This window comes from Heterodontus francisci, chromosome 1 (genome assembly GCF_036365525.1).
Source record: "Heterodontus francisci isolate sHetFra1 chromosome 1, sHetFra1.hap1, whole genome shotgun sequence".
In the NCBI taxonomy this organism is placed as follows: domain Eukaryota; kingdom Metazoa; phylum Chordata; class Chondrichthyes; order Heterodontiformes; family Heterodontidae; genus Heterodontus; species Heterodontus francisci.
Window position 1 is genome coordinate 203,499,918 of NC_090371.1, and position 14,147 is coordinate 203,514,064.

The following is a 14,147-nucleotide window of genomic DNA, read 5'->3' on the forward strand; positions in this document are numbered from 1 at the left end:
CAGGGCTACGTATATCAAGCAGGAGAGTGGGACTGACTCCATAGCTCCATGAAGAGTCAACATGCACTCGATGAGCGAAATGGTCTCCTTCTGTGCCGTAAATCACTCTATGACACTCTAAGTGGTATAGCTGCACCAGGGTTATAGATAATTCCTTTGGTGATTATATGACTAGTTACTGGAAACATATTTGAACATGCTGATGCCAGATATTGGTGAAGATTTATTTGCTGGGAGTAGAGTAACGAAGTAGATTTTTATTATTATTTTATTTTTTCTCTCTTAACCTGTTAAATCTGTAATAATTTCTGTAAATTTTTCTGTAATCATTTTAAATCTGTGCCCATTTTAAATTTGTAATTGTGGGTACAAATAAACAAACCCCATTAAGCCTAACAACTTGTTAAGTGAGCTATCAATTTGATCTCTTGTAATTCACGGGTAAAAACAAACTATAAGTCTGAGTGAGTGTTTTAAAACAAAAATGCGTACATGTCTTCAGATAGGATTTGATGCAGGAGCATTTCCAGCATTTTCTTGTTTTTATTAAACTTACTGCACTCTTATCATCTCCACCAAGTCTCAATTTGAGGCGGCAGCAGGTTAAGCTAGTCAATGAGCAAAAACTAGTCACTAGTAAGCGGTGGTAACTGCTGACACCTGGCACAAGTTAGGTTTATGCATAATAATACTGCAAAATAGTACCATGCTTAGGTTATTTGGATCCATTCCTTAACAGTTGATTAGACCAGCGCTTTAAGTCCATAAGCAGTAAGTATTTACTATTGTGTTAAACATATACTGGGATATGATACCTGGCATTAACACTGCTTAGGTGAACATGAAAGCCAACATAAACTGCTAACCCTTGGAAAACAGACTTTGAAGATGTTAACCATGACTAGGCTATACATTCCCCACTTGTACAGATTCAAGACCCGGCCCATCAGTCATCATTGGTAGCAAACACTTGTAACATGCTGCAGATGGAAGAGGCAGAATGTTTCTTGCTAGTTCATCTTTATCTTGGTTCAACCTAGTGATCTTTTATGGAACCCTCACATGGGTTTCTGAGTGGAAACCTTTGGCTTTGTCTCAATCTGGTGATGTTTCTCCTTCCGTAACTCATAATATTGGAAATATTGAAAACATGATAATATTGGCATTTTTTGTGGAATAAATGACGCAATGCTGATTTGATGTCATATAATATATCTTTATTCTTAGTACTAAAGGTTATAAAGTAACACATCAGTGTTTGAATCTGTTTCTCATCACTGTTGTTTACTACTTTCTACCTGATAATACAGGATTGTAATTGCCTTTGTATATTAAATGTAATTATGTTATTTTTAAAACCTGTCTAATGGAAACGTGAATGTAAAGTTTACATTTGTTGCAACAAATTTATATTTTGGTACAAATGAAGAAGACTTTAAACATTCAGACATTGTATTTGCTAATAAGAGCCCTACCAACGTGGCCGACTAACCAATCAAAGTAATGAGCCACCTTTGTGTACACACCAGGATATCCAGATGCTCCACACCGTTCACCCCAGCTAACTACACCCCACACGTAGGCTTCATTTCTTTCATCAGAGCAGACTAATGGACCCCCAGAATCACCTTTGCAAGAATCAACTGTTCCATCAAGTTTTCCTGGTCAAGAGAAAAAGTATGAACATTAGGTAAAGATCTTCAAATTTAAATGAATCACTGATATAAACACAAATTTGCCTTCATTCAGCTGATTATTTCTGAAAAATAATGAAAACAACAACTTATAGTTATATAGCACCTTTAACATAATAAAACATCCCAAAGCGCTTCACAGAAGCATTATAAAGCAAAATATGACACTGAGCCACAAAAGATGATCCGGCCGAATGGGATCGATACAAAAACCAGCAAAGGGTCACAAAGCAGCTTATAAGAGCTACTAAAAGAGATTATGAAAGGAAACTTGCAAGGGACATCAAAATTAATAAGAAGAAATTTTATAGTTACATAAAGGGAAAACGGATGGTCAAGAGCAATGTAGGCCCACTAAAAGCTGAAACTGGAGATATTGTCATTGATAATGGGGAAATGGCAGACATGTTGAACAATTACTTTGCCTCAGTATTTACAGTTGAAAAGGAGGATAACTTGCCGGAAGTCCCGAAAAAATTAATAGCCGATAGGGGACAGGGACTTAATACAATTAACGTAAGTCAAACATCAGTAACAAGGAAATTAATGGAACTAAAGAGTGAGAAATCGCCAGGACCTGACGGTTTCCATCCGAGGGTGTTAAAGGAAGTAGGGGAGCACATTGTAGATGCTCTAACTATCGTCTTTCAGAGTTCCCTAGATTCAGGAGTGGTCCTTCTGGATTGGAAAGTTGCACATGTCACTCCAATTTTTAAGAAGGGTGAAAGGGTGGCAGATGGATTTCAATGCGGGCAAGTGTGAGATTATCCAGAGCAGGGTACTTTCTAAATGGGAAGAGATTAAGTACAGTGGATGTCCAAAGAGACTTGGGGTTCAGGTGCATAGATCTTTAAAATGCCACGAGCAAGTGCAGAAAATAATCAAAAAGGCTAATGGAATGCTAGCCTTTATATCTAGAGGATTAGAGTATAAAGACACAGAGGTTATGCTGCAGCTGTCCAAAACCCTGGTTAGACCCCAGATGGAATACTGTGAGCAGTTCTGGGCACCACATCTTAGGAAGGATATATTGGCATTGGAGGGAGTGCGATGTAGGTTTACAAGAATGATACCTGGACTACAGGGGTTAAGTTATGAAGAGAGATTACACAAATTAGGCCTGTTTTCGCTAGAATTTGGAAGGTTAAGGGGTGATCTGATTGAAGCCTTCAAAATATTAACAGGAAAAGACAGGCTAGAGAAAGATAAACTATTTCCACTAGTTGGAGATTCTAAAACTAGGGGGTATAGACTAAAAATTAGGACCAGACCATTCAGGAGAGATGTTAGGAAGCACTTCTTCACGCTAAGGGTGGTAGAGGTTTGGAACTTGCTCCCACAAACAGCAGTTGAAGCTAAAACAGTTGTTAATTTTAAATCTGAGATAGATTTTTGTTAAGCAAAGATATTAAGGGATATGGGCCAAAGGCAGGTATATGGATAAAAGCAAAATACTGCGGATGCTGGAAATCTGAAATAAAAACAAGAAATGCTGGAACCACTCAGCAGGTCTGGCAGCATCTGTGGAAAGAGAAGCAGAGTTAACGTTTCGGGTCAGTGACCCGAGGTTCCGAAGAAGGGTCACTGACCCGAAACGTTAACTCTGCTTCTCTTTCCACAGATGCTGCAAGACCTGCTGAGTGGTTCAGGCAGGTATATGGAGTTAGGCCGCGGATCAGCCATGATCTCATTGAATGGTGGGACAGGCTCGAGGGGCTGAATGGCCTACTCCTGTTCCAAAGTTCCTATGATATTGGGTCAGGTGACCAAAAGCTAAGTCAAAGAGGTAGGTTTTAAGGAGTGTCTTAAAGGAGGAAAGCGAGGTGGAGATGTGAAGAGGCGTAGGGAGGGTATTCCAGAGATTAGGGCCTAGGTGACTGAAGGCACGGCCACCAATGGTGAAGCGATTAAAATCAGAGCTGCACAAGAAGCCAGAATTGGAGGAGCACAGATATCTTGAAGGGTTGTGGGGCTGGAGGAGATTACAGAAATAGGGCGGGGTGAGGTCATGGAGGGATTTGAAAACAAGGATGAGAATTTTAAAATCAAGACATTGCTCGACTGGGAGCCAGTGTTGGTCAGCGAGCACAGGACTGATAGGGGAGTGGTACCTGATGCGAGTTAAGACACGAGCAGCAGAGTTATGGATGATCTCAAATTTATGGAGAGTATAATGTGGGATAACAGCCAGGGGTGCATTGGAATAGTCAAATCTAGAGGTAATGAAGACATGAATGAGGGTTTCAGCAGCAGATGACCTGACACAGGGGCAAAGTTGGGCAATGAAGTTGGAGGTAGAAATAGGCAGTCTTAGTGATGCCAAGAATATGAGGTCAGAAGCTTATCTCGGGGTCAAATGTGACACCAAGGTTACGAACAGACTGGTTTAATCTCAGACTGTTGCCAGGGAGAGGGATGGAACATTCAGAAACTCTACCAGGACCTAGATACTTCAGCTCCCAGCCTTAAATGGATGTTTCATAGGAGCAGGAGTTGGCCATTCAACCCTGAGCATGGTCTACCATTCAATCAGATCATATCTGATCTGTACTTGTACTCCCCATGCACAGTTTCGCTCCATATTCCTTGAACCCCTGAGCTAACAATAACCTATCGATCCCAGTGTTGACCATTTCAATTGTTCCAGCATCTACAAACTATCAGCTGAGTTGATAGCGAAAAGAGAGGTCCTGCACCCATGGTTGGTTTGTACAGAACAAGTGCTAATGTTCAAATATTTTAAAAAGTCTGTTTTCTGACACTCATTTTGTTAAATGAGCAGAGCAGTTAGGAAGCACCTGCTAGCATGGGGCTTATTGTATTTCTTGGCTTTTTCCTCTCCATCAGAGCTGGAAGTAGGGAAGAAGCAGAGAGAAATACGGGTTCAATGGTAGGGCCTTCAGCAGTATGGCCAACCAATAGAAATTCAGCCACACCATCACTCACTAGACCAGATAGGGTTAATCAGGGAGATATAGATGAGGAGTGGTCTCTGGATGCTGCAAAATACACAGGGAAACCAGAAGAACATGTCATGGAAGTGGAGAAGGATGTTCTTGATCAGAAGGTAAGAAAACGTTATCCCTCAGCTGAAGAGCATTTAGAGACAATGTTCCGAGGGATCCTGCCATGAAAAGACAGATGTTGGCAGAGCATCGAACTTGTATATAGGTATGGAAACGCCTCTGCAAAAATATAGAGCGGATAGCAGGACTGATGCCAGAATCCAGCACTAGTCTTTATGACAACATCAGAGATGGCTACTCAACAATGCTGTGCACTCAGGAGCAAGTGATAGCTGCAGAAATCCCTGCTTACATGACACAGAACAGAGGCCTGGAGAAAAGTCATTATCTCCAAATTGCAGGAAAAGTGCACGTAGCATTCAGGACTTGGGTGTCAGAATGAAGAGAACAGAGAGAGCAATATCTACCAAATACAGGGATCTCCAGGCAGCATTTCAAATATCTGTTTTCCTGCTGATCAGTGGCAGCCAACATCCTGATCCCATGCCTAGTTGGTGAGCAACACATGGCTCAAGGGATTCTGCCTTCCCTCAGGACAGCAGCAGCAGAGAGTTCTCTGCTCAGTCTCCTAGGATGCCTACATGGGTGTAAAGAAGCCAGTAGGCCAAGGCTATGGAAATTGCATGCCCAGAGAAGCAGTCTATTATGATCCAAACTGGGAGTCAGGGGCCCTCTGATGTGGGCTACTTTTGGTCTGTCCGAAAAGGTGCATAGTTATATACAGCAGCATTCTATTCTCAGACCCCAAGCCCCAGGTGGTACTTTGAAGAAGTGTTGGAATATGACGGCAGAAAGATCAACGTCACAAGTGCCCAGTGATGAGTCTAATTGACTTCTCAGTCATAAACGTCCCAGAGTCTTACATGATTGTTCGTGAGAGAAATATTGTTACAATGTTCATGATTTTTCTGTTGGAAACATAAAGTTGTACTGGAACACAAAATAATGTGTGCAGACTTGAGTTCCTCATGGAACCTTGACTTTTAAAAACAAAATGTTCTGAAGTGTATATTTAAACTATTTGTATATCCTCATTATTACAGATGTTGGATAGCTAAACTCAATGAAGCAAGAGACTCCAAAATAAAGAGCACCAAAAATGTTGCCAAAAGATCAATCCAAAGAAAGATTTTGAGCCTCTACCTAACAGCACAATGAAATACAATAATTCACCTTTACGATTCCAGCAACAGCCTTCCCCAGTTCCTGTTCTAAATTACTTCTATTTTACAGTGGCATAAATTAGATTGGCAGTTCTAGGGATCGAAATGATGGAATTTAGGGCCAATGGACCTGAACTCTTCTCCTGTTCTTGGCTTTGTGGCGGAGTGTCTTAAAATCCACCAATGTGAAATGACGGCTAATCCATAGACATTTCCTCCCAAAACCTTCATTAGATGTGCCCAGTGATTTAGAGGCCAGAAAATTGCCCTTCATTGTCTTAATACTATTGGGTGGGAAGGAGATACAGTTCAGGTGCACTGCAGGGCAACATCTCTTCTCAGCAGCATTGGGTGAAATCACATTAGTCTCTGTGTGTCGGCAGCTGGAAGGGCCACCAGATTATTTGATGAGTCAGTGGAGGTGCTGCTGGCAGAAGTGAGGGTCAGAGGGACCACCAGATGGGCAATGAGGACAGGAGGCCCCATAGGGGAGTGGTGCAGGCTGATTGGAGGGAGATGGCAGAGGCTGCCAGTGCAACCTCCATCATCCAATGAAATGCTGTATATTGCTGGAAGAAATTCAATGACATCACAAGGCTGGCCAGGAGAAATCTAGCCTCTGGTGCCAATATACATTCTCTACCACTCATACAGCTTCATTCACCTCCTTGCCTATCATACCTTCCCTAGGCATAGTGGTTTAATATGGTAGGAAATCTTGCATGCTCCTATCACCCTAAGAGCTATGTTATTGGTAGTATACTCCTTGTAGGGCCACTCAAGCCAAACAGCACAAAAGGTAGCAGTTAAACTAAAGGCAGTCGACTAGTCCTGCTAATAGGAAATTGTGATTCAGGTTAACGATCTGTCCATCTTAAAATACCTTTCATTACAGAAAGGACCCAGAGATAAGATATATCTGTGACAAACTTGTAAATATAAACACCAGCTATGGAGAATCACAATCTGCTGGATGTAAGATAAGCTGATACTCTAATTGAAATCAAATATCTTGCTCTGGACAGACAGAAGTGGAATAAGTGGATTACCTCATGTGCTACTAGGCATAGGAGATTCTAACTAACTAACATAAATGTAAGGTAATCATGAATAAATCCAATTGGGAATTCAGGAGAAACTTCTTTACCCAGCAAATGGTAAGAATGTGGAACTCGCTACCACAAGGAATAGTTGAGGCAAATAGCGTAGATGCATGAAAGAAAGCTAGATTAAACACATGAGAGAAAGGAATAGAAGAATTTTTAAAAATTCTTTCATGGGATATGGGCATTGCTGGCAAGTCCAGCATTTGTTGCCCATCCCTAATTGCCCTTGAACTGAGTGGCTTGCTAGGCCATTTCAGAGGACAGTTAAGAGTCAACCACATTGCTATGGGTCTGCAGTCACATGTAGGCCAGACCAGGTAAGGACAGCAGATTTCCTTCCCTAAAGGACATTATGCAGATAGGGTTAGATGAAGAGGGGTGGGAGGAGGCTCGTGAGGAGCATAAATGTTGGCAGAGCCAAGTAGGGCTGAATGGACTGTTTCTATGCTGTAGACTTTATGAAACTCTACATGTAACTAACTACCCATTATATGCTTTCTCAGTGCCTGGGGAACCAGGAAAATTTACATAAATTAAGGCAACCTATCCAAACACTCAAGCACTTCCATGGCAGTGAGTGTTATCTCTATCAGTCCACACACAACAGTTCAGTGCTGGAAGAAGTTCAATGACTTCATACAGGGCAGCCAAGGCAGTCACACCTGTGACACTTCACTGTGCTAAACATGTTTCCTATTTCCACTCAACTTAGCCTTACTGTGTTGAGCACCATTGACAACTTTTATCAAAGTACACATGGTACCATAATACTGTTTACACCACTTCCGTCCTCTGCAAATGTATCTTCAAACACAGCTTAACATGAAAGGACGCAGTGAAAGACTCACCTGGGGTTGCATTTTCCCAGTCCCATGGAGACAGGTGTGGAGGCAGTGGAGTTGGGAAAGTCGTGGGAAACCCCGTCGGGACAGATCCCTGATGCTGGCCAACTTTCCCAAGGTAGGCTGCCACGAGAATGGGCAGCCCCCTTAATGGAGGCAGACAGCCAATATCTCCAGTTAAAGCCCCAATCAAGGAGCATTATCTGAAGCTGACAGAACTTTCCTGGCCTCGGATAGGCCCCTGCTGAGTCAGGTGCCCATATAACTGCATGGAGACAGCTTCCAGGCAGCAGGTTGGAGGGCCATCGGAGCCTCCTCTCAAACAAACAATAACGGAGCTGCAACCGCGGCCACAATCATTCCTGTGGAGGGACTGATGACCCTAACACCTCTGGGCCATCTTTTTTTAAACTATGTTCAGCAGACATCTGAGAGTGTCTCCATTGTGAGGCACCCTTACACTCACCTACCTCCCTCACTCAGCAGCACCCACTTCGCCCGGTGGGCTGGCCAGCCAGTACTGCAGGCCCTCTCATTGGGCCTCCCCTGTCACTGTGCCGCCTGCCATCCTTAATAGGACGGCGAACGTGGGGGCGGCCTCATCTAATGTTTCTGCGGTGGGGTCAATAAGGCCATGCGTAGGCTCAAGGCCCACATATGATTCAGACGTCGTGGCCCTGACGTCCATGGGAAAATTCAGCTCATAATATTTGATTGCTCTCCTGTCCTGCAACTGTAATCACTCCCATTAAGAGATGATTACTAACCCCTATATTGGATCAAATAATGGCAAAGAAGACCCTCAAACAGTCCACACAATGACCCACAACTAACACCATAAACCAGCCACTGCGGTTTCCCCAAGCCTTCAGCCATCCACCCCATATGAGGAGGAAGCCCTGAACTGTTGAGCAGAGGGAGACAAAGTGTGAACCCATTGCCAGCAGCTGGGCTGAAGACAGGCTGCTGATCAAGCTGCCCCTTGGCCTGAGATGACTCCAGCAGTTATCCTCTGGCTGCCTGAGGCCTGGAGGGCCCCGGCTGCCTCAGGGTTTCCTGCACTGGTGCAGGATTCTCCTCAGGCTCGCGGGCAAGTGGCTGAGGAGCCGCTGTCCACATTCACAGCGCCCTGAGAGGAGCCCCCAGATGTGGTCAGCCTCTCCTCCTCCCTTTCAAGGCTCACTTGAACCTCCCTGCTGACCAGAGAAGGATGAGGAGCTGAACAAGACTCCATGCACCTCGTCCTTTTCTCTCCTTGCCACTGCTGCATTGAGCTCATGACCAAGGTGATGGTGTGCAGGTCTGCGCACATCTGGCTCTCCATGAGGGTCTCCAACCTTTCAATGGAGGAAGCCATGCGCTCGCATGCCTGAGATAGCACTCGTGGCATAGATGGACTTCTCCATCCTCTGCTCATGGCTGCGCACGGCCTCTGGCATTTCTGCCAGATGTTGCTTTACCTCTCTCTGCAACTCCAGCATGCCCTGTGCTGTCAACAACAAAGGCTAGTCATCAGTCTGGAGCTCAGCATGGGCCTGGCCACCCACAGTCCTCCAACTGTCAGAGGCCTCGGCTGTCTCAGCCTCTGCCAGCTGCTCAGGTGAGTGTGCGGTGCTCTCATCAGCTTGTGACCCTGATTCTACAGCTGAGCGGAAACCCAACAAGGTGAAATTATCTGCACTGCTGGAAGGGGCAGGAGAATTATGTGATGGTGCATCCTCTGACATGCTGCTCCCCCTCAGAGGTGGACGACTGCCCCCCTTCTGCCTGAGTCTCCTGCGGATGCTGACCTACATGAGAGAACACAAACATGTGGGTTAGGCTGTGCAGATCTCATCATGCCAACCATGCGTGATGTGGGTCTCCAGAAGTGAACTGTATGTTGATGGAAGCCAATCCTCACTCTCTTTTGTGGAGACTCCAGTCTCTCCATCTGATATGCAGCAGCCGCCTTGGGTCCCCAACAATTCTAGTGCCTCCTCATGTGCTGTGGAGAGAGGCTGAAGATCTGAAATGCCTCCACCATTTGGGCTGCCTCCTTCCTGTTATGGGCCCTCATGTCCTGCAAGTGGAAAGAGGGAGATAGAAATACTTTGCAGAGAGATTAACATGCCAGTTCTGCTACCATCAGCCCCTCATCCGCTAGTGGGCTTTCCTATATGGTTCATGCTCCTGTCCACTCTAAGGGGAGTTAATGGGGGTGAGCTGTCAAAGAAGGCGGCCTGTGGCCGAGATGCAGCCATGCATCTATCAGGATGAGGTGACGTCTAATCCCCTCTGCCAGCACATTTGTAGTGCCACCCCCCACTCCCCCCGCCCCCCCCCCCCCCCATCGCTGGCTTCCTCCTGCGTTGCCACCTGCAATACCTAAAAAGGAGGGAGTTATGGAGCAATCACTTTGGCAGAACAAAGGAGGTCATTGACCCTCTTGCAGAACTGGACCCATGTTCAGGGGGGTGAGCCCAAAGCTGCTGACCTCCTCTGCAATCTCCATCCAGGCTTGCTTGGTTAGGCGGGAGGACCTCCTCTTGCCATTGCTAGGGAAGAGGACCTCCTGCCTTTCCCTTGCAGCCTGGAGGAGAATCTGGAGGGAGGCATCACTGAACTATGGGGCCTTCCTGTGTCTTACCTCTGCCATCCTGCGGGGTCCGCCTCTGGGGTTGTCGGGGGGTGGGGGCGTCCAGAGTCACTGCAACATGGGTCTCAGTTGTGAAGAGCTAGCAGCAAATGAGTCCAAGGCAGCAATGCAAACTGGCCTGGTAGGGATTTAAATATGATCCGCTGCTTCACATCCCGCTATTGCTGTGTGATTGGTCAGGTCCCACGCCTCCATTATGTAAAGTGGCCGTCCGCCATGTGATTGTGGTGGGCCAGTTGCCCATCTAACTAGCAGGAACTGTGCCTACTTCCAGGTCTGTCGCCAGGACCCATGACAGTCTTACTAAATTGAGCCCTCAGTGACTGGAGCTCTTTTTTGTTTGTGAAGTTGACTGTATTATGAGAAAGGGTCATATGTATAGCCACATGGGTACAAGCTTACACTTTTTGAAATCTTGCCATGTGGTGGAAGTGCAAGACCCTGGTATTCTGATGATAAATACCCACAAAAAAGCATATATACTGGCCATCTCTACAAACAAGCCATCTGTGACTTGCTTATACATCACTGCATAGTCATTAGGCTACTGTACTTGCAAATGTCTCGAGAGACAGCTTACAATTACTCTGCAGCAATGAACTTGCAAGGGATGCTGTGTATTACAGACAGGTGATACTTAGGTGGATATGAGCTCTAGGTCTGGGGCCAGCATGTGGTGTAACAGAATTGGAAATACAACCATGTTGGTCTATATATGTGGGTAAAAGGGAACCTGTGGGTTGGGACTAAATACCTATTGCACTTCCCAATGATCACAAATATGCTGCATTCCTGCTCTTCATTCTCCTCCTCTTCGGTCAGGAAACACAGATAGAGGGGTATTGCTAATGGAAAGTTCATTACCCCCTCTGTGAGGTTAAAAAGTGGAACACAAGACAAAAAGATTAATGGAGCAGCAAGCTTCTTGATGAAGCACGAGCAAAAGAAATGAAAATGGTTATTCAACAGCAAAGTTATAGCAATTCAACATTCCCATGAAGCATACCTTTAAATCAACTTCTATCTGTTGGTAGTTACCTAGCAACATTGAATGCCTCCTACATATTAGCATTCTTAACCATTGTTTTGTATTGGGAAGTCAGAGCACAAATATTAGGAAATCCAACGTTGGACTTCAGCATCCCATTTAAATATAAGAGCCAGTATCTAGGCAGGGCTTTCAGGCCATTGACCTCGTTTCTAGTACAAAATTGCAAATTGTGTGGTTAAAGGTGGTGTTGTAATGTAATGCTTTGCTGCCTTAATTTCTCTAATCATCTCACCCTGTAACTGCTCAAAATCCAGCATATGTAAATCAGAAATCAGAAATGGCAGTGTTTGAAGAATAATAAAGGGTTGCTCCAGTCATCCTGGCTAAAATCTTTCTACAACCAATAACATCACAAAAGATTAAGCGATTGGTTGATTCTAATAGTGCAAGTGATTGGGTCTTGCTGTGCACCATCAGAATTAATCCTGATTCAGATCTAACCTATATTGATGAAGAAGAATAATACCCCTTCAAGTTACTTCCCTTTCTAAGGGAAACAACCTTCCCTTTCCTCGACAACTTCGTGCTGAGGTTAGGAACTTGGCATGAGGGAAATTGCAAAACGGAGACCCTGGTGTTACCATGGTGTGGAACATTCTGTTGAAATAAATGAACCTTTCCAGGTAATTCATACATATACTAAGGTGTTTATGGTCACTGCATGCATTTTTGACCACTGTTTGCTTTTATTATTATGGCTACAGAAGATAACTTCTATTCTAATGAACAGCTGTGTTGACTCGAAAATACACAAATTCCATTCTGCAGCTTTAACTGGAGTTCAGCAGCATTGTCACCTTATGTTCCAGACCCCATCTGAATTTCAGAGACAGGAAGTTTTGCATGGATACGAAGTTGGCTGAGTCACAGAAAACAGACAGCAGTGGTGAACAATTGTTTTTCAGACTGGAGGAAGGCATACAGTGGGGTTCCCCAGATGTCGATACCACTGCTTTTCTTGATCATGTTTGGGTGTACAGGGCACAATTTCAAAATATGCAGATGGCATAAAACTTGGAAGTATTGTGAGGAGGATAATTATACACTTCAAGAATACGTAGTGGAATGGGCGGACATGTGGCAGATGAAATTTAATGCGGAGGAGTGTGAAGTGATACATTTTGGAAGGAAGAATAAGGAGAGGCAATATAAATTAAAGGATACAATTCTAAAGGAGATGCAGGAGAAAAGGGATCTTGCGGTATATGTGCACAAATCGTTGAAGGTGACAGGACAGGTTGAGAAAGTGATTAATAAGGCATATGGGATCCTGGGCTTTATAAATAGTGGAATAAAGTATAAAAGCAAGGAAGTTATGGTAAACCTTGATAAAACACTTGTTCAGCCTCAACTGGAGTATGGGTTAGAGTCTTCCAGGTCTCACGGGGTTAGGCTTCAAGGTGGGACTGAGAGGAATTTCTGAGAAATACACATCGGGTCAGTGGCACAATGCGTTCCCAGAGGCAGGTCAGTACTTGCAGAGGCGAACCGCCTGGCAGCACAAGGTAGTCTATTTGCCGTATTAAGTGCTCATTTGTGTTCGGATTGGGCCTGGCAGCAGAAGCGCACCCCCTGAGGGTCAAACCAGGCAGCTGCCTGGCAGTGACTTGCTGGTGGCTGGCCTGGAGAGCCTCAATGCCGCTTGTTTTAACCCCATAACAGAGCCTCGGCCATCAGCGGGGTATTCCCACCCCCACAGGGTGGCCTTGCAGCTGTGGTGACTGCTTATTTAATTGAATTTAATATCACTTCAGAGGACGCCTCAAGATGCAGGCTCTCTCACGGTCCCCAACCTGCAGAGGCAGTGCCCACCTCTGCCGGTGAAGCTACCGTCCTTCCAAGGCAGCAGGCCCTCTTAATTGGCCGCCTCCGTGAAGATCTCCTAGCTGGGCCCCCTGTCAGCCAGAGAGGGGTTGGGACCTGGAAATGGTCCTGACTCACACTCACAGCCTAAGGGCAGAAGACTCCACCCATTGTATCCAATTTTGGGCACCACACTTTAGGAAAGATGTGACAACTTTAGAGATGGTGCATTAAAGATTTAGGAGAATTATTCCAGAGATGAGGGACTTTATGTGGATCGTTTGGAGAAGCTGGGTTTGTGCTCCTTACAGCAGAGAAGATTGAGAGGAGAAGTGATGGAAGTCATAGAGTCATAGAGAGATACAGCACTGAAACAGGCCCTTCGGCCCACCGAGTCTGTGCTGACCAACAACCAAACATTTATACTAACCCTACATTAATCCCATATTCCCTACCACATCCCCACCATTCTCCCACCACCTACCTACACTAGGGGCAATTTACAATGGCCAATTTACCTATCAACCTGCAAGTCTTTGGCTGTGGGAGGAAACTGGAGCACCCGGCAGAAACCCACGCGGTCACAGGGAGAACTTGCAAACTCCGCACAGGCAGTACCCAGAACCGAACGTGGGTCGCTGGAGCTGTGAGGCGGCGGTGCTAACCACTGCGCCACTGTGCCGCCCCAAAGTGTTAAAAATCATGAGGGGTCTGAGCACTGTAGATAGAAAGAAACTGTTGCCATTGGCAGAAAGGTAGAGAAACAGAGGACACCCCCCGATTTAAGGTGAATGGGAAAAGAACTAAAGTCGACTTGAGAAAAA

General features: G+C 45.1%; 1 protein-coding gene across 2 annotated transcripts in view; it reads right to left on the bottom strand.

The window, feature by feature from the left end:
• Positions 1 to 1,195: 1,195 nt before the first annotated feature.
• cfi (complement factor I) overlaps positions 1,196 to 14,147 on the bottom strand; it is a 133,571-nt gene continuing 120,619 nt past the window's right edge. For both annotated transcript variants that reach the window (XM_068040496.1, XM_068040486.1), the window contains one exon: positions 1,196 to 1,661. In XM_068040496.1, the coding sequence (XP_067896597.1) occupies positions 1,444 to 1,661 (218 nt within the window). In that variant the 3' untranslated portion in view covers positions 1,196 to 1,443. The remainder of the gene's footprint in view (positions 1,662 to 14,147) is intronic.